The 21,492-nt window shown below is 42.5% G+C and overlaps 1 protein-coding gene and 1 long non-coding RNA gene across 4 annotated transcripts in view; one reads left to right on the forward strand and one right to left on the reverse strand.

Moving 5' to 3' along the window:
* Positions 1–21,492, forward strand: part of SLC12A7 (solute carrier family 12 member 7) — a 919,795-nt gene that overhangs the window by 754,957 nt on the left and 143,346 nt on the right. For all 3 annotated transcript variants that reach the window (XM_073630658.1, XM_073630657.1, XM_073630659.1), the window contains exons 19-20: positions 4,651–4,820; positions 11,829–11,960. In XM_073630658.1, coding sequence (XP_073486759.1) covers positions 4,651–4,820; positions 11,829–11,960 — 302 coding nt within the window. The remainder of the gene's footprint in view (positions 1–4,650; positions 4,821–11,828; positions 11,961–21,492) is intronic.
* The window catches only part of LOC141144714 (uncharacterized), a 64,586-nt gene that overhangs the window by 24,864 nt on the left and 18,230 nt on the right, over positions 1–21,492 (reverse strand). The window lies entirely within an intron of this gene.

The raw sequence follows: 21,492 nt of genomic DNA on the forward strand, positions 1-21,492 counted from the left end.
GACTAGGCTGAGGAGGGGGGGAGATTGTTGTTTGTATTGTTAATTGTAATTAGCTCCAGCTATTGTGTTTATACTACTGTGTGAAGCTCAGTGCCCACAAGTCTGTCATCTGGTCTGGGTAAATTTTTTAGTAAATTAGCTCATGTTAATTAGGTTAGCTTTGAGTCAGCCTGCTGTATAAATGTGTGTGAGATCTCAAATAAAGAGTTAGTCCTGATGTACTCCAAGACTGGTGTTGTCTAGTTCTTGGGGGTTCCTTTAGCCAGATCCATTGGACTTGTGTTCCAGAACTTAGGAAGCGGTATACTGACGGAAGCACTCAAGCGGAGTGTGGGACGTTCCGTGACAATGACCATCTCTGCATGCCTGTCATCTATGGACTACCTAAGATCCATAAAGGCACCACACCATTGAAATTCCGACCCATAGTATCCGGTACGGGGGCCATTACTCAACCATTGGCTCAGGTCATTGACTTCTACTTACAGCCCATTGTTAAGGATTTACCTGCCTATACACGTGATACTAGTGATTTCCTCGAGAAGCTGAGACCCTTCCATACCCTTCAGAATAATTGGAAATTCGCCACAATGGATATATCTTCCCTATACACCTGTATACCAAACTCTGCTGGCCTGCAGGCCGTTGAAAACTTCTGTGCTAAACATGATCTCCCTGGGATACCATGTGGATATATCCTTGAATGTCTTGAATTTATTCTTACTAATAACCACTTTATGTTTGAGGGAAGGACATTCACACAAACACGTGGCACGGCTATGGGGAGCTCGGCAGCACCCTCATTTGCCAACCTATTCGTGGCTACCTTGAAGAACAACACATCTACCCATCCCCGCTTTTTCACAAGTATGTTGTAAAATGGATGAGGTACATCGATGATATTTTCCTTATTTGGTCAGGAAGTAGTGATGAGTTCAGCATGTTTGTAGACTTTTTGAACAGTATTTTTCCAGGAATTGTGTTCAATCCCAAATTCTCCTGTGAATGTATCTCATTCCTTGATGTGCTCATCACCAACAACCATGGCACCATCACAACATCCCTATACACAAAACCCACTGACAGAAATACCTTGCTCCACTTTCGGAGTGCACATCCCGAACACCTACGCAGAAATCTACCTATCTCACAATTTGCCAGGGTACTACGCATTTGCTCCGATGAGGACAAAAAACAGCAACTTGAGATTATGTATAACAAATTCTTGGAGCGCGGGTACCCCACGATGGTACTTGACCAAGCTCTTGACAAAGCCCAGGAGATATGGATCAGAACCCCTAACCCTGTCACTTGTCCATTATTCGTACACACGTTCAATCAAGAATCCGGTGCGATTAAACACGCTATTGAACACAACCGTAATATTCTATTATCTGACAGATCCCTGGGACCCACTACAAAGGCCAGGCCCATGATAGCATATAAACGGGGCAGAACGCTACGTGACCATCTTATACAAGCTGATCCCAGACATAAGTACATCAAAACATTACCCAAAATATCACTTAAAACAGGTTGCTACAGATGTTACAACTGCAATATATGCAACTCACTCATCTGTGGCACGCATTTCACACACCCACGTATGGGTAAACGTTACCCGATATGGGAATACTATAACTGCAATACCGATTTTTGCGTATATTTGCTAAAATGCCCCTGTACATTATCATATGTGGGTAAGACCGTTGGCCTATTTAAGAAAAGATTCCAGAAACACAGAAGTGACATCAGGGTCGCCCTGGCCAAGACCGAAAAGGGTGAAAAGGCTGATCCCAACAAACCTGTGGCAATACACTTCGTAACAGCTAAACACCAAACCCATGAGCTCCGTGGGATGGTGATTGAGCACATCAAACCTCCCCATAGAGGAGGGGACCGAGATCGGTTACTTCTCCGCTGCGAGGCCTACTGGATTTATACCTTGGGCACGGTACACCCAGGGGGACTCAATACTAACCTGTCGTTCACATGCTTCATTGATGAAAGATGATTATTTTATATGTATGTTTTCTTTTCCATCCATGATGTGGTTATCATTATGACGTACAACGTGCAGTTTTGATCATCCAAGTATTACTTTAGCAATGACTCATCGGATGTTTATATACCTTGTATTTATATATACCTGGTACTTTTCTCCCCTTTGGGGACCTTTTACTTCTTTTTCACCTCTCTTCACATCTGGTATTTATCAGTGATAATCTTCCAGCGGGCACTCTAACCATTCTTTGTACTATTTACTTTACTTATGACAATGAGTCCTTTTACTAAATTCCCAATTAAATTTATTGGGTCTTATCTAGCCCCCGGGCTCCTGCTGGCAATTACATATGGTATCCCCAGATTTTCCCTCTCACCTCTTTTCTCTGTCCTCCCCCCTTCCTTCTCCTTCCCCCTTTCTTCCCCCCCCTCCTCCTTTATCCCCCCTTTTTTCCCCCTTTTTTTCCCTCTTTCTTTCCCCCTTTTTTTCCACCTTTTTCCCCTTTTTCCTTTTTTTCCCCTTTTTCTTTTTTTTCCCCCTTTTTTCCTTTTTTTTTCCTTTTTTTTCCCCCTTTTTTTTTCCCCTTTTTTTTCCCTCTTTTTCCCTTTTTTTTTTCCTTTTTCCTTTCTTTCCTTTTTTCCTTTTTTCTTTCTTTTTTTCCTTTTTTTTTCCTTTTTTTTTCCTTTTTTTCCTTTTTTTTTTTTTTCCTTTTTTTCTTTTTTTCCTTTTTTATTTCAATTATTTTTTCCTGTCCTATACACTGCAACTTGTCTCATATTCCCTTAACCTCGCACCCTGTGCTTTGTTTATTTTATTTTATTTTGTTTTGTTTTTCCTTCCCTTCTTTCCCCCCTTTTTTTCCCCCCTTTTTTCCCCCCTTGTCTCCCCTCTTCTTTTATCCTGTCATTCTTGCCATGACATAGGTTTATATCTGTTTCAGGCGCTTTTTTCCTTTCTGTTTTCCACTTCTTTCCTCTTTGCTTTATCCCTTTGTTCTTGTCACGGCATTTCTTCCCCTTTGTTCTCCACCTTTGCACCATTTCTCACAGCACCCTCTCATGCTCTTCCCCGTTATATCGCTTTTCCTTACTTCTTCCCCTCTCTCCTCTCCCCGTATGCTCCCACCTCCCCTTGGTTACCTGACGCGACGTCGGCCACACGTCACGGGTTACCGTGATGATGGCGGCCCCGCTGCCAGGCGTCCTTCGCATCCAGCGGTTGCCGGCGAGCCGGGCACATGCGCTGCATACGTAGCGCTATGCGATTGGCTTCCTGGACCTCCAGCTGACTGACAGTCGCTGGGTCCTAGGCAACAGTGCGCCCCGAGCGGGCGGAATCGGCAATCTTAGCCGATCGGACACAATGAATCACAGTTACAGACGCTAATCTACATTACAGCATATTGTATGCTTATCATTTCTGTTATGGTTACGAATTACCTGTATAGACTATTATTTTAAATGATTCTGGAGGGATTCTGACGTCAGATTGACGTCAGTGGGAGGGGGAGGGGACTATTTCTCTCATTCTGCACTTGTTGTTCTCTTTATTGGTGGCCACTATATATATGTTGTGTTTTACTGTGCACCCCATCACTTGCCTGACGAAGGGGTCCTGCGCGGCCCCGAAACGTTGCACCTCCCTTGTGATGTGACCGTTTTCGATTAAAAAACCTTTTTTGGACAAATTTGTTTGCTGATCCATGGTGTGCTGGCGAAGATGTACTTCTGGTTTATATAACCAGGCGGGCCGTTCAAAACCGGGATGCGATTGGCCCGCGGGCTGGACTTTGGACATGCCTGGCTTAGTGAGTCACTAACCTGGAACCAGCACATATGGTGGGAGTTCCCAGACTCAACTCCAGCATTTAAACTCTAGGTCAGTGACTCACTATGCAGGGATTCCTGGATCCACACAAGAAACTCTTGAAATAAACTTTAAACTGTGCAATAGACATGTCTAGAAAAATAGTAAATATGAAAAAGGAAACCGTTTGCAGCACCGCCCCCCAACATTCTTTGCTAGCCAAACTGGCACAGATTCTACAGCCCTGTTTTTATCTGGAGTAATCTGACTCTGGTCAGTGCAATAGGATGAATATTCTGCTAAGAGGTATCTTTTTATATTTACCTTTTAATAGACCTTATATGATGGTATTAGAGCTCAGAATTTGTTCAAAACCACAGTATCCTTTAACCATTTGACCTCTGGAAGATTTACCCCCCTATGTGCTGCATTTACTAGGGGAAGAAATGGATTCTAGTCCTTGCTTTGCAGGAACATAGAATCCATTATATTCCCCTGTAAGAACAGTGATCTGCTTTGTTTACATAGGCAGATCACCATTCTGTTTTGTTTACCAATGATCGGTGGGTGTCGGAGGACATCGAGTGCCCGTCACCCGCAGACCAGTTTCTGCTGCGAAGAACCACTGCAGAAGCATTCCGCTGGCAGCATAAGCACACCCCCTGCAGGTGGAAAAGCAGAATCTCCTACATATATGATCCTGTGCACAGCTACCACCTTGTAGCAGTAAAACTGCTATAGGGCAGTCGGCAAGTGGTTAATTAGATGGATGTATTTGAAATATTATTCATATGTATCTCAAAAAATGAATCTAAATTTAAATTTTTGTGTTCCACCAGATACAGTACGAGATGCTACAACAGCTCAGCAAGCATTACTTGTTGCAAAGAACATTGATTCATTTCCTGCCAAACAAGAGCGTTTCAGTGAGGGGAATGTTGATATTTGGTGGATTGTTCATGATGGTGGAATGCTAATGTTGCTTCCTTTTTTACTACGCCAACATAAAGTAAGCTGTTTTGAATGTCCGTACTATTCTGTGACATTGACATTGAAACTTGTAGTGCTAAAATGTCAAATTGGCCTATAAGTGCCACATCCCTATTTGCCCTTCAAAAGAACTAAAAATGACTAGCATGGCAGGACTTTGAAGGCACAACACAAATTAATGTTTTAAAATATAAAGTTTATTTAACATTCACAAAATCCACAAATCACAAAAACTTTATATTTTTAACGGTTGTGCCTTCAAAGTCCCACCATGCTTAGTTGTTTTAAGTTCTTTTGTAGTGCTAAAATCATGCGACTGTTTAAAATATGTATAAGTATTACTGTATACAAGTGTGGGCACTAATTACACCTGTACAGTGTTGCATGATTTTGCTTATTTTATTTTTTTTCAAAGAACAAGAATGAACAAAATGTAGCCACAATCAACACAAACAAAAATCTGCAACTTGATTTTGACCTTGCAGTAGACATGGGCCCTTCTGGTTACTGCACCCTAGAGAACTTAAAGGAGAAGTACAGCCAAAGCTTGTTTGGCTGTACGCCTCCTATGGATCACAGGAATGCAGTTCGTTCTGCACTCCTGTGGCCCGTTTCCAGCAGACAGCGGGCGGAAATTTGCTGACGTCACAGAGCCAGTCCAGACTTGGGCAAGATTGTGACAGTGCAGTCGGGATTGGCCTACATGCCTGGACTGTCACCCGGCTCAGGCTCTCGGCTAGCCACTGAGAGCCTGAGCCCGGCTGCTCCTGCTCCCCTCACAGCCAAGCGCTTCAATGAATGTCACCATTTACCAGCTCTCTGCTTAGGGAGCCCTGAGAACCAAGCGATCTGCAGTGTTAGATCGCTCGGTTCTCAGTGTTGGAGCCGGCAGGGGACAGATGCAGCATCGGACCGCTAGGTAAGTATGATTCTGAAAAAAAAAAAAAAATCCCATACTTCTCTTTTTACATTTCCTGGATAATTCTTTTAAAATTCATATCATGTTGAATTGGGTATACTCAATGGGCAAAACAAATGACAGTTCTCAATGGCTTCTCTTATAATCAACTGATCAACTCACACATTCTAGATGTTTGCCAGAACCCATGCCTATTGCGCAGATTTTAATATTCTATATGCAACACTACAAAGCAAGTTAAATCTTCAGTGCCATGTACAGCTGCTGTCACACACTTACTTGTATGTAATGCAATATCTATTATAAATTACCTTTCTCTGTGCATGCATGGGTTGACCTCAGAAATTGTTAATTTAAATGGCGTACCAGGCAGGAGTTACAGATGCTAGTTTGGAAATTTTTGTAAACGTAAGCATTCTCAAAATAAGTATGTTTATTGATCAATTTCCATTGGACAGTTGTTTGCTTATGAATATGTGCCCAATGGGTAGCAGTTTGATGCAGTCATGTAACATGGTGAATACAGTGCAGTCAAAAATAAACATGAATAGACAGATTCTAGTGTAGTCTGTATCTGTTCATACTTGCCATATGTTTAGTGAAGGGTTGAATGTATCTGATGGGTACTTGGAAATGTTAGTGATTGTAAGGGTTCATTTTTTTTTTTTTAAATAACAATAATATCATACTTGCCTCCACTGTGCAGCTCATTTTGCACAGAGTGGCCCCAAACCTCCTCCTCTGGGGTTCCTCCCCACATCAGATACCCCCTAGGAGAATGCATTAAGGTGAAAAACGGTGAGGGTTTACAACCCCTTTAAGTACGTTTTAAATGACTGGACATTACCTCTTAAAGAAGTGGTTCTCAACTCCCACAGGACCCACTGACAGGCCAGATACATCACCTGTGATGTATTTGTTATCTTGCAAACCTGGCCTGTTAGTGGGTCCTGAGTACAGGAGTTGAGAACCACTGTCTTAAAGTGTTAAACCCTAAGAACAATTACAGCAGTTGATTTGGACACTTGCCTATTATGCTGCTGCTTGTTCTTCTTTAAAAGCCTTTTATTCTTCTCAACTGATCCAGTGGAGTACTGCTGCTGCTGCAGGTTTCCTATTTTGGGTAGCACCATTTTCTTTGGGGTGTCCCATGGAGCCACCCTTGATGTGCTCTCCCAGAAGAGAGAGACTCCTATCCTAACCTACATTAGGAGGCTGCCTGCACCAGCATGCACAGGCAGAACTTCTTCTCCCTGTGTTGCTGCCGGGGGGGGGGGTACATGCAACATGGAAACATGTTGCATGTCAGGTGGAACATGTAACATGTTCCCAAATGTGAACTTATCCTTTACAAAATGCTTATAATTAGCCATGTATACAAGCACAGCCTTTGAGGTGTTCATCGTTTCCTTGAAATTCTGATTGGGGAGCAAGTAATTGTAACTTCACATACAGCACATTCCCACAAGCATGGGCCCAAGGATGTTAATGAATTTGAGGCTTTAGTACTTCTTTAACCTTGCTGATTGATGGGAAAAAAAACACTTATTTAGTATTTGGACAGACAATTGTAATAACACATAACACAACAAGGTCCTTCAGCGCTGCTGGGAGCTGTGGGTCCTGTATGAAGGTGTGACAAGCCAAAAATGTTGGACCAGACCCAGTGCAGTTGCCAAAAACTGGGACAAAGTAACATAGGAGCTAAAACTATGATGGAGCGCTCAATGGGTTATAGTCCAAAAAAATGTATGTGGAAGCAAAAAAATGGGTGGAAAATGTATTTATTGCACTAGTGGCAAAGTCAAGGGTTAACAACAAAAGCTATGTGATAAAACACAACAGTTGGTGAAAAAATCTCCAAAAAACATTGATAATAATAATACCATCTGGAGGGCTCGCTGCTAGAGCATAGGGGGGGGGCCCAATAACCATGCTGAATGATGGAAAGCCTGGTCTGGAAAGGTGGAGCCCAATGACTGCTGGCTGATGGCGAAAGTGTTGCTGTGCCCAGTGACTGTGTTTCTGCGGTGTGGGGAGACACTGTGCCAGTCACTGCAATAGCAGTAGAAGCATATGGGTCAGGAGAAAGCCGATGTAAAAGAGTGACCAGCCGGGAAGAGCTTTCGTGACCGGGGAAAACGAGCGGAGCAAAAGGTAGTTAGGCGCGTCTGGATGGCGTCAGCGCAAGGCCGGAGGTGGAAGAGGAACCCTGGGGATCGCAAGCTATGGCATTGCCGTGACTACATGTTTCGCACTCCTGCGCTTTGTCAAAGTCACGGAAAAACGGCAACAGCACCTATTATAGCCCAGAATGAGGGGTGGAGAGTGGGCGGGAATATTGAGCCTGGGGATGGTTGTTAACCCCTCCTGACTATACAAACAAACTATTATGGGCTCTACTATTATGACATCTAACAAAGATGTCATTATCAAACAGGCGGATAAAGGGGGTAGTCTGGTAGTCCAAAACAGAACAGAATACCTCCAAGAGGCTTAACTTTCATCTGACCTTCTTGCCCAATACCAATTGGACTTCACAACCCTGGTGGATACAGCCTGGAGGGACGGGGTGCTCAACAGGAGGGAGAGACAGTTTTACTCCCTCCCATACTTTTATCATCTTCCCATGGTACACAAAGCATTGATTGACCCCCCCAGGCAGGCCTATAGTAGCCACTACCAACAGCTTCACCAGTGGTATGTCGGGCTATATTGATTTTTTCCTACAGCCTATAGCAGTGATGGCGAACCTTGGCATCTCATATGTTTTGGAACTACATTTCCCATGATGCTCATGCACTCTGCAGTGTAGATGAGTATGATGGGAAATGTAGTTCCAAAACATCTGGAGTGCCAAGGTTCGCAATCACTGGCCTATAGTTTGTCAGCTCCCTTCTTACATTAGGGACTCCAGTCATATCATTGAAATCCTGAAGCATTATTCTTGGAAGAAGGGCTATATGTGGGCGACTTTGGACATTGCCTCATTATATACGTCCATATCTCACAAGGTCGGACTGACTGCCGTGCAATATTTTCTCACTAAAAATGGGGACATGAACTCTAGACAATCAGAGTGCGGCATTGAATTTTGTCTGAGACACAACTATTTTACTTTTTTGGAACAATTTTATTTACAACGCAAGGGAACAGCCATTGGAGCTAATTTTGCCCCTGTCTACGTCAATCTTGGCTACTGGGTGGAGAGACACATCTGGGTCAACAATCCCTTTGCAGAGCATATTGTCTTTTATGGACGATTTATTGATGACATTTTGCTCATTTACAGTGGTGGCCCGGATGTGTTCTCATCCTTTGTGGCCCATTGCAATGCCAACACTTTGGGGTTGTCCATCACACATGTTGGACCCAACCAAGTTGGTTTTTCTAGACTTGGTCCTGTCCCACGACCAACTAAATATCATCACCAGTAATCATACCAAGCTTACCAGTGGCAACTCTTAACTTCACTTTACTAGCTGCCATCATCCGACTTGGAAGAGTAATATTCCCAATGGACAATTCAACAGATTAAGGAGGAACTGATCCAGGTTAGATGACGATATCATGCAAGGCACGTTAATGCAGAGAAAATGTAAAGAGAAAGGTTATCCTGCAAAATTGATCCATGAAGCTTTCATTTCCCATATAGATCCCTCTTCCAAGTCAAGGAAAGTTGTTGACAAGCAGCCAGGATACACAGCTAGGTTTTGGGTCCACTTATAACAATAAATACAGGCGCATTTCCAAGATCACTCACAAGCATTACAAGATCCTATTGCTTGACCAATGTTTGGCCCCCATGTTACCCCCCACCTCTCAAATCACCTTTAAAAAAGCATGGACAATTAAGAACATCCTTGCTCCAAGCAAGTTATCGATTCCTAATAAAAGACCTTTGATATCAGGACATATTTCGATAGCAGGACAGGCGTCTTCCAATGTCATAAAAGGGGATGCCTTACCTGCCAATTCATAATACATGGTCGCTCTGACAATATTACCAATGAGGGTAATACTTTTCAGGTCAAGCAGTTCATTACCTGCTCGACTGACTTCGTTATTTATGTCCCACGGTACCCATGTAGCCTCCGTACGATACGCACATTGCGAACGAGGGTCAGTGAGGACCGTAGGTTTATTAAAAAAGGACGTGATGAACACAGCGTTCCACGCCATTTTCATCAGATGCACAATAAAGACATTAAGTGCCTTGCGGTATTGGAGATTGAAGCAATCCCAAAATGTACACTTATGCCCCATACGCACAATAGGATTTTCTGACGGAAAATGTTTGATAGGATCTTGTTGTCGGAAATTCCGACCGTGTGTAGTGTGTCGGACATTTTCCATCGGCATTTCCTTCACACAAAATTTGAGAACTGGTTCTGATTTGTCGGAAATTCCAAACCTGTGTACACAATTCCGACGCACAAAGTGCCACACATGCAAGGAATCAAGCAGAAGAGCAGCACTGGCTATTGAACATCATTTTTCTCTGCTCGTCGTACGTGCTGTACATCACCGCGTTCCTGACGTTCGGAATTTCCGATCCAACATGGATTTTGTTGTAGGAAAATCCTATCGTGTGTACAGGGCATTACCGACAACAAGAGGTTTTCCCTCCTTTGCAGGAGGGAAACCTTTTGGATTTATATACTGGGTTTTCTCTAGCCTAATGTCCTCAACGAAGAACTTGAAATGCATAGTATCATCTAATGTACAGGTTCTCAGTTAAAGGTATATTGGGTTCACGTGTCACAGCCATTTACTTGTCAATCATCTTTCTATAATTGCTTACCATTTTACATGATTAGTTATTTTAATGATTTTTTTCTTTTCGCATGTTTGTTTATTATTATTTTTTCATCATTTCCACCTTATTTTTTTTTTTTTTTCATAACTTTTTTATTTATATTTTTATTACTGTTTATTTTTTGCAGTTTATTGTTATTATTATTGTTGGGGTTTTTTTTCGCCCTCCTTTTTCCCTTTAATTTGTGGCCATATAATTTTTTTTGAAAAAAATGTTTTTCTAATAACATCTTATTTCATCATTAATGTTCAATAGAGTCCATAATAGTTTTTATGGTCAGGAAGGGTTAAAAACTATCTCCAGGATCAATATTCCCACCCACTCTCCACCCCCATTCTGGGCTCAAATAGGTGCTTTTGCCGTTTTTCCATGATTTTGACAAAGCGCAGTAGTGCGAAACGTAGTCATGGCAATGTTATAGCTTGCGATCCACAGTGTACCATGAGTTCCCCTTCCTCTTCTGCCTCTGGCACCCGTCGCCGACGTCATCCAGACGTGCCTAACTCTTTTGGCTCTGCTCCGCTTCCCCAGTCTTGAGAGCTCCTCTTGGCTGATCACTCTTTTCCATCGACTTTCTCTTGGCCCATATGCTTCTACTGCTATTGCAGTGACTGGCGCAGTGTCACCTCGCGGCAACACCGTTACTGAGCACAGCAACACTTTCGCCATCAGCCAGCAGTTATCTGGCTCCACCTCTCCAGACCAGGCTTTCCATCATTCAGCATGTTTCTTGGTGCCCCCCCCATGCTCTACCAGTGAGCCCTCCGGATGGTATTAACCCAGGAGTCACCAGTGGCATTGTTGGCTTTTTATCAATGCTTTTTGGAGAATTTTTCACTAACTGTTATTTTATCACTGAGCTTTGATGGCTTTTGTTGTTAACCCTTGACTTTGCCACTAGTGCAATAAATACTTTTTTCCAATCATTCTTTTGCTTTCACATATATTTTTTTGGACTATAACCCATTGAGCGCTGCATCATAGTTTTATACAATTGTAATACAATCTCAAATTCCTCATCAAATTTTTGCCCTTGACTTCACTTCGAGATCTAGCAATGGGATTACATTTCTCTGTACCATTAAAAAAAAAAAAAAAAAAAAAACACCTTCAGCAGCTTTATGTGGGTTTAGTGCTGGAACTGCCAGCACTAATAGAGAGACCAGCAAAAGGCTCAGGGGGAAAATCAGTCATTAAATATATATGCAATTGTATGTCTGCATTATTTGCTCTCCTCAATGTAATTCATAAAGGGTTATCTAATATTTAAACATTTTAACCAAATTTAGGTTTGGAGAAAATGTAGAATGCGGATATTCACTGTTGCCCATATGGATGATAATAGTATTCAGATGAAAAAAGATCTTCAGATGTTCTTATATCATCTACGCCTTGATGCTGAGGTTGAAGTTGTAGAAATGGTTTGTACTTTTTTATTTTATCATTACATTAAATATTTGATATGGGTTTGCTAAGTGAATAGCATTCGTTTTTTACACTCAGTCTCCTGACCTATTCTTTGGGGATAAATTAAGAGTGCAACTTTCATGCGCTTATATTCCAAAATATCTGTAAAGCATTTTAGACCAAAGCTCCTCTTTAAAGACAAGATTGCTATGTTTGACTTTTCAGAAGGTGAAGGGACTGGCAACCGCATGTAATATGAACGTATGTGCAGTAATCTATATCCAAACACATTTGGCCTTTTGCTAGGAGTTACTGCAGACTACCTTAGCAAATAAAGCCTTGTTTTGCAGATTATATATTGTGCCATTTCTCATACATTGAGGACTTGCCATTTAGTGTGAGATTAGGCAGTTATTGTGACATTAAGGAATGTTATGACTAGACATGTAGATAGTACGCAGGTTGCACTGAACGCTGCTGGTCAACAGGATACAGGTCAACATCCAGTGAGATACCAGACTACATCATTGTAGCTAAGCACCCTGGTTCACATTGATGCGATTTGGCATGCAATTTGACATGTCAAATCGGATGCAAAATCGGTGGCAATTGCCAGCAATGGCACCATCCGAATCGGGGCGATGCCGCATTTGTAGTTTCTGTACTACTTTTGGCACAAACCCGCACAGATGTCTCTGAAATCGCCCCCGAAGTCGGGACTGACATGCGGGAATGAAATTGTGTGAGTTCAGCTGAACTTGCACTATTTCATTCCTGCAGTCAGTGTGAACCTGGGCTCCAGGAAACATAATGAGTTTAGCAGACAATGCTGGAATGTAAATTACTAATTACCTACACAAGCACTAATGGCAAAGTATAACTTCTGATACTGGTTGCGCGGGGGCCTGTTTTCACTGTACCTAATAAATAACCAATTTGAATCATAAAGTAACGAAATGCTAGAATTCCTCATCTTCCCAATTAATAAAATACAATCTGATTGTACAGATTACTAAGATTTTTTTGTAAGAATTATTTTTTGTACCAGTCAACCTAAAGTTATCAGATGACCAATCAAGAAAAGATTGATAAAGAACATTTTTTTTTATTAAAAACATAGCTCAAGCTTTGTGGCCAGCTCTGTTTAGCAATAATAAAATGTTATATCTTATCCATTGTTTAATTATGTACTATTTAATTTTCTTTTTTATCTGTTTGGCACAGTTAAGATTTCCATACACTAGATTGCACGGTCACAATTTACATCACCAAAACAACCAACAGACCAGTCAGTAAATGTTCCGCTGTTCAAACTTGTGTTTTGTATTTTCACCCTTATTCTGTAAATCACACAAATTGTGGCAAGGATGTGCCAAGGACAGAAACTCGTAGCAACCAGTCAGTTTTCCGTATTTGATTTACACGTTAATTCCACTCCACATTGTTGTCAATTAATATATTTGATTGATAAAAGTTTTTGCACTTTGCACATTACAATTGCTTAGCTCTGCTTTAATGCTTCTTTTCATCTTCCTTGTAGTAGAAAGTGGAAGTCCAGGAAGGAATGTGTCACTGTGCACCATTTTATAGGTTAGGTTAAACCTTGTACTATAACTGGCCCATGCAGACAAGGGGACCCAGTAGTTTAAAATACACTGGGGTCAATTCACTATTTAAAGCGGAGGTCCGCCCACCGCTGCAAAAATTAAAAGCCAGCAGCTACACATACTGCAGCTGCTAGCTTTTAATAATAGGACACACACCTGTTCTAGAGTCCAGCGATGTCGGCACCGCAGCTGATGTTTCCATCAGCTGTCGGGTGCATGCCACCGCCATTGCGGGTAGGGGAACCTGGCAGTGTAGCCTTACGACTTCATGCTGGGAACCCTACTGCGCGAGGCTCTGCTCTTCTCTCCTACTGACCCAGCGACAGGGGAGGAGGAGGGAGCCGAGTGGTGATGTCAATATCCACAGCTGTGGCTCCCGGAAGTGGGAACAGGATACCTGTCAAAGACAGGTATTTTGTTCCCCCCCCCCCCCTGAAAGACGCCAATGGTGGTACCGGGGGGGGGGGGGGGGGGGGGACAAATGAGCAGAAGTACCACTTTTGGATGGAACTCCGCTTTAAGAACCAAATACTTTTTTTAATGTGATATAAATAACCACAAAGCTACTTTAAAGTGGTTGTAAACTTCAGACATGAAATATGAACAAAGCGCATCCTTCTCTTCTACACTGTATACTTGCCTCTATCCAAAGCACTGAGTGTGATTTCTCTCTGCTACCTCCTTCCTGTGTTATCTGCACAAGTCATTTCCGGCAGCTTTCCCTGACACCAAGAGAAAGAGCTCACCTCCTGTGACTGATATCCACAGGTGTTCATGTACTCTGTGTATTGTGTGAAGGGGGGGGTGTCCCTTCCTTCCATCCATCCAATCAGGGCTCAGAGTTCTTTTCACTGAGACTGGCACTGTGAGACTTCATATACCTGCCCTGCTGCTAGAGCTTACTTAATAAATTTAATTGATCTGTGTGTTTTAAGTACGATCTACAGAAGAGATGGCAGAAGATAAATGGGTACAACTTTTGTATGAGAATTTGTTTCACCTCTGTGTATCACATGATGATACTCACTTCGCTGGATTTACATGAGGGTTTGCAAACACTTTAAAGTCAATTAACATTAATTAAAAAATAAATAAAATAAAACATTATTTATCCCATGGTACAGGCATTTTATATTTTAGGAAAGTAAAATACCAATCATTGGAAATCTGCACTGCTCAGTAAAGGTAAATAAAACTATGTACTGTATGTGATAATGCAATCTCTTAATCGTGCAGCACAGGACAAAGGCAGAGTATTCATACAATATGGGTTATAGGAATGTACGTTCGGGTGATTAGACGCTGGCAAAACATTAGAGGAAATGCCCCCTTTGTACCTCCTCTATAAATCTTCCCCCTTTCGGCGAGTCCTCCATTTTTGTGCTAGTATCTGGTGATGGTCCTCTTTTCCTTCATTGAGAAAATCACCCTATGCTTAACTAGTTTATTATTTTTTCTTAATTCTTTAAGCTTCAGACTCTTCAGTCACCCCATCATTGTCTTCTAATGCCAGCATAGAAGGAGCATATCTGGATCAGCGGAACCTTGGCAAAACTTTGGGAGCTATACATGACCCCCACACTGTGGGGATGGTCTGCAGTTTTGCTTCGGGCACTGGATCCTCCATGGGCGCTCAACTTGGCATTTGATGCAACACATCGAGCAAGCCACAGGGTGATCTACAGGTCCAGGGACATGGTTAATTGCTATGGAACCTGATCCCTGAAGACCCCTTTGGATCTATGCCCACCGTGATGGGCGAAGCCTAGACCTTACAGTTCAGCATAATGGGCAGGTTAGACAGGGTTGCCACTTCTGCTTAGAGGATGGTCTACACCTGGGTTAGCGCATACTCTTTCCAGAAATGCTTATCCTATACTCTGTATCCTATTCCGTGAGTACCCAAAAGGGTACTACCGTCATTTGTAGCTATGGGGGAGACAAGGCAAAAGAGAGCCAATACTAAACCGTAGGCAACTATTCTGAAGAAGGCCGACACAACACTTAACTTCAGAGCGATGATGCATCACTTCCACTGGAGCAGGATCCGGCTCTAGCACCGATCTTTACATCAAATTCTACCTCTGTTTGAGGCACGCAACAAGTGGCCTATTTGACTAAAATAGAATTCTCTGCCTCTGTCCCAATTCCTCACACAGATTATTGCCTTAATACAGCAATTTTGATCCAGGGCTCAAAAATGGCATGTTTTTTTTCACGCCCCCATTTTTCAACCTGAGTGGGATCCTGATATGCCTGTCTGAGAGGATGCAGACAGAGAAGAGAATGAAGAGGATATTGAGGCAGATATCTTCCTCAGACTGCTGCCATATTGAAGAGTGAGCTTCAGGCAACATGCTTGCTGACACTGAAAACCTCATTGCCTCTGTCCACAGAAGCCCTGACATTTTGCAGCCTGACTCTTCCTCATCTTACCATGGGTAGAAAGAGCCCTGCAAAACCCTGTAAAACTTTCCCTGTTCATGAACAGATAAAATGTGGAGAGTATCATGACTGAATCATTCCAGAAAGAATTTTCACCCGCCCCAAAGAAACTTTGCTAAACTACACTCTCTGCCACATTATTAGGTACACCTGTTCAATTGCTTGGTAACACAAATTGCTAATCAGCCAATCACATGGCAGCAACTCAATGCATTTAGGCATCTAGATGTGGTACAGACGACTTGCTGATGTTCAAACCGAGCACCAGAATGGGGAAGAAAGGGGATTTAAGAGACTTTGAGCGTGGCATGGTTGTTGGTGCCACACAGCGTGGTCTGAGTATTTAAAAAACTGCTGATCTACTGGGACTTTCACACACAACCATCTCTAGAGTTTACAGAGAATGGTCCAAAAAAGAGAAAATTGTATGTTGTATGGAGGAAAATGACTTGTTGATGTCAGAGGAGAATGAGCAGACTGATTCTAGATGATAGAAAGAAAGGCAATGGTAAGTCAAATAACCACTTGTTACAACCAAGGTATGCAGAATACCATCTCTGAACATACAACACATCAAACTTTGAAGCAGATGGGCTGCAGCAGCAGAAGACCACACTGGGTGCCACACCTGTCGGCTAACAGGAAACTGATGCTACAATTCGCACAGGCTCACCAAAACTGGACAATAGAAGATTGGAAAACCTTGCCTGGTCTCAATTCGTCTCAATGAGTCTCAATTTCAGCTGCGACAATCAGATGGTAGGGCAGAATTTGGCGTAAACAACATGAAAGCATGGATCCATCCTGCCTTGTATCAACAGTTCAGGCTGGTGGTGGTGGTGTAATGGTGTGGATTTTTTTTTTTTTGCACACTTTGTACCAATTGAGCATAGTTTAAAAGCCACGGCCTACCTGAGTATTGTTGCTGACCATATCCATCCCTTTGACTATGACTACAGTGTACCCAGCTTCTAATGGCTATTTCCAGCAGGATTATGCACCATGTCACAAAGCTCAAATCATCTCAAACTGGTTTCTTGAACATGACCATGAGTTAACACTACTCCAGTGGTCTCCACAGTAACCAGATCTCAATCCAATAGAGCACCTTTGGGATGCGGTTGAACGGGAGATTCGGATCATGAACGTGCAGCCAACAAATCTGCAGCAACTGCGTGATGCTATCATGTCAATATGGACCAAAATCTGAGGAATGTTTGAAACACCTTGTTGAATCTATGCCTCGAAGAATGAAGGCCGTTCTAAAGGCAAAAGGGGGTCTGACCCGGTACTAGCAAGGTGTACCTAATAAAGTGGCCAGTGGGTGTATTTCCAGTGGGAAAAGAGTTTGCAAAAGAAGTGGGATATTTCTATTGTTGATTCTGCCATCTCTGTTCCTTTTGGAAATTTTATATCTTTCAAAGATTCTGTAAATAGAAAATTTGAGCGGTTCCTAAAGGCTTTCTTTGCTCTTGTGGATTCAGCCTTCCATCCAGCTTTTGCTGCCATTTCAGTATGTCAGACTGCAGCTAACTGGACTAGGGTAATGAACAAGCAACATGACCCTGTATTTCAGGATTGTGTTGAAACAGAGCAGTTGTCTTTTTGCTCTCTTTTTTGTGTGGATGCCCTAGAACATGTCATGTCAGATCTGGTCTTGGACGCATCCAAAGCAAAGGTCTTTCTTTAGAATAGAAAATTCTTTCTCTAAGAGCCTATGCTTGAGATTTTCATTGAGGATTCTAGGCCTAATGGTACCCTCCTTGGAGGAAGTACAATTCTTTCAATTCCATTTAGAGACTTTTCAACTCAAAATCTTGTTGACCTGGTAAATGCAATCTCCTTCTTTCCATTTACCCATGCTCTTGTCCAACCAAGTAACTAAATTCCTATTCTGGTGGATCACCACCTCAGCCCTAACAATGGGGAAGTCTTTCCTTCCCTCTCAATGGAAAGTTATCACAATGGTGTATCTGGATTTTGCAAAAGCATTTGACACAGTTCCCCATAAACTTTTACTGTACAAAATTAGGTCCATTGGCATGGACCACAGGGTGAGTACATGGATTGAAAACTGGCTTCAAGGGCGAGTTCAGAGGGTGGTGATAAATGGGGAGTACTTGGAATGGTCAGAGGTGGGTAGTGGGGTCCCCCAGGGTTCTGTACTGGGACCAATTCTATGTGTTTTGTTCATAAAAGACCTGGAGGTTGGGGTAAACAGTTCAATCTCTGTATTTGCAGACTATACTAACCTAAGCAGGGCAATAACTTCTCCACAGGATGTGTAAACCTTGCAAAAAGATCTGAACAAATAAATGGGGTTGCCAACTACATCGCAAATGAGGTTTAATGTAGAAAAATGTCAAATAATGCATTTGGATGGTAAAAATATGAATGCAATCTATACACTGCGGGAGAACCTCTGGGGGAATCTAGGATGGAAAAGGACCTGGGGGTCTTAGTAGATGACAGGCTCAGCAATGGCATGCAATGCCAAGCTGCTGCTAACAAAGCAAACAGAATATTGGCATGCATTAAAAAGGGGATCAACTCCAGAGGTAAAACAATAATTCTCCCACTCTACAAGACTCTGGTCCGGCCGAACCTGGAGTATGCTGTCCAGTTCTGGGCACCAGTCCTCGGGAAGGATGTACTGGAAATGGAGCGAGTACAAAGAAGGGCAACTAAGCTCATAAAGGGTCTGTAAGATATTGGTTATGAGGAAAGGTTGCGAGCACTGAACTTATTCTCTCTGGAGAAGAGATGCTTGAGGGGGGATATGATTTCAATTTATAAATACCATACTGGTGACCCCACAATAGGGGTAAAACTTTTTTGTGGAAGGGAGTTTAACAAGACACGTGGCCACTCATTAAAATGAGAAGAAAAGAGGTTTAACCTTAAACTATGTAGAGGGTTCTTTACTGTAAGAGCGGCAAGGATGTGGAATTCCCTTCCACAAGCGGTGGTCTCAGCAGGGAGCATCGATAGTTTCAAAAACTATTAGATAAGCACCTGAGCGACCGCAACATACAGGGATATACAATGTAATACTGACATATAATCACACACATAGGTTGGACTTGATGGACTTGTGTCTTTTTTTTCAACCTCACCTACTATGTAACAACGGACACAAGTCTCTCAGGCTGGGGAAGGAGTGTTCCAATCCTTAGCAATCCAAGGAACATGGTCACTGGAGAAAACTAAGCCCCCAATAAACCTCTTGGGGCCCAGAGCAGTCTGGTGGAACCTGCAGCACTGGACCCCTCTCTGAATTAGGGGTGCAGTCAGACAATGTCACAGTTGTGTCCTACATCAACCATTAACGGGGCACCAGGAGTCTTGCTGCCTTGAAGGAAACATGCAGATAATATTATGGACAGAAACTTGCTGTCCAGTGATCTCTGCGATCCACATTCCAGGAGTGGACAATTGAAAAGTGGATTACCTCAGCCACCACCGAATGGATTAAGGGGAATGGGCCTTTTTATCCAGAAATATTCAATCTGATTTTATGACAAAAAAGGGGAATTCCGAATATTGACATCCTAACCTCTAGATTTAACAACAATCAACCTCTGTTTGTTACTAGAACCAGGGATCCTCGAGCTCTAGCCTTGGATGTATTAATAGTTCCCTGGGCTCAGTTCAGGCTAACTGGTACCTTCCCTCCCTGTATGAATTCTGCCTTATGTGCTCCAGAAAATAGAAAGTCAAAATGGTGATCCCAATTGCAACAAACAGGCCCAGAATAACCTGTTACACAGATATAATCAGAATTCTAGCAGACAAACCTGGCTTGTTCCAAACAGGCCAGTTCTGCTGTTTCAAGGCCCCCTATTCCATCCTGTTTCTCAGTCTCTGGCTTGAATTACATTGCTGTTGAAACCTAGATCTTAAAGGATAGAGGGGTTATTGAGTCTGTGATTGCTATCTTGCTAAGAGCAAGGGAAGTTCCTTCTAGGAAGAATTTGTATCCTACATGGAAATCCTTCTTTTCTTTTTTTTTTTTTTTTCCTGATGTGAACACTAGCACTTCAGCCCCAGAGCTTACTGTGCCTCGCATTCTGGCCTTCCTACAAACAGGTCTTGATCAGAACTTGACCTTAAGCACTCTTAAAGGGCAGGTACCTGCCTTGTTCATTCTTTTTCAAAAGCCCCTGGCTTTGCTGTCTTTTTAGAAGTATCTTTCTCCAAGGTGTACCTCACATTAAGGCCCTCCTTGCAACATGCTTTGTTTCCTTGGGATCCCAACTTGGTTCTCTCTGCCCTTTGAACCCGTTATGGAAATCCCCCTAAAGCAGTGGTTCTTAACCTTTTTAGTCACTTACCCTTTTAAGAATCTGATAAACTATGGACCCCCTCCCCATAAATATTCACATAAACACAAGTTTGCATGCAATGAATATATGTACTTTATTTTATTAAAATGTGATTGCCTCATACATAAAGTATATGGCATATACAAGGTTTGGATAAAGTGAATGAAAATTAGCACTTGCTATTATGGGTTCCCACAAGATAGAGATTATGCAGAGAACAATAATACAAATTTAGATGGTAAACATGGGCCGACGAGTCGAGAGAGGCTTAGCGGTTGGCACTATATAAGCAGTGGCAGGGTGCGATTTAAATAGGAAACCATTGATTGGGACATGAGGGGGGCTGTATAGTGAATGTAAATATTATTTTTTATCGGACCCTCATGAACATTCTGAAACCTACCCATGTACCACTTAGGGGTCCATAAACCCCAGGTTAAGAACCCCTGCCATAGAGTATCTTTTATTCAAAGATGTGTTTCTGAACCCATCTGGCTGCCCTTTCCTCATACTTCACTGATAAACTTGTTTTACGCCCAAGGCCATGCTTTTTTCCCATGTGGTTTCAGTATTCCACTTCAGTGAGGACATTGTCCTTCCATCCTTATGCCCTGCTCCTAAACATCCAAAGGAAATCTCTCTACATTGCCTGGATATAGAGCCATTAGAGTATGCCTCAAGGCTACTGCTCCAATCAGACAGACAGATTCCCTGTTTGCCTTGTCCCCAGGACCTCACAGGGTGCACCCTTCTACAAAGTCCACCATTACACAATGGGTAAGTAATCTGAGCACAAGATGTTACGTTCTCAAAGAGAAATCTACTCCTGCACTTTTACACACCCATCCCTTGGGGTTTCAGCACCAAGTCTCTGTAGCCCAGTTGTGCAAAACAGGCCATAAATGATGCGATTTTTCTTTCCTGAAAAAAGAAAATTGCTCTGTTCCCCCATCAACATAGTCCGTGGTGATGGGGGAATCCCTCCGGCAGAGTTATTGTGTTCTCCTGGTGGGGGGGATGCTAGCTGCTATAAGCCCTGGCAGTAATCGCATGCTAAAAATCTCACACACTGGTGTACTCAAGACAATCGATGGATCAACTTTGGTACAATCAGCCTGCCCATAGATTAATCGAATCTTGGCCAGTCCCTGCTGAAGGGGCCAATATTC

This window comes from Aquarana catesbeiana, linkage group LG05 (assembly GCF_042186555.1).
Source record: "Aquarana catesbeiana isolate 2022-GZ linkage group LG05, ASM4218655v1, whole genome shotgun sequence".
NCBI lineage: Eukaryota > Metazoa > Chordata > Amphibia > Anura > Ranidae > Aquarana > Aquarana catesbeiana.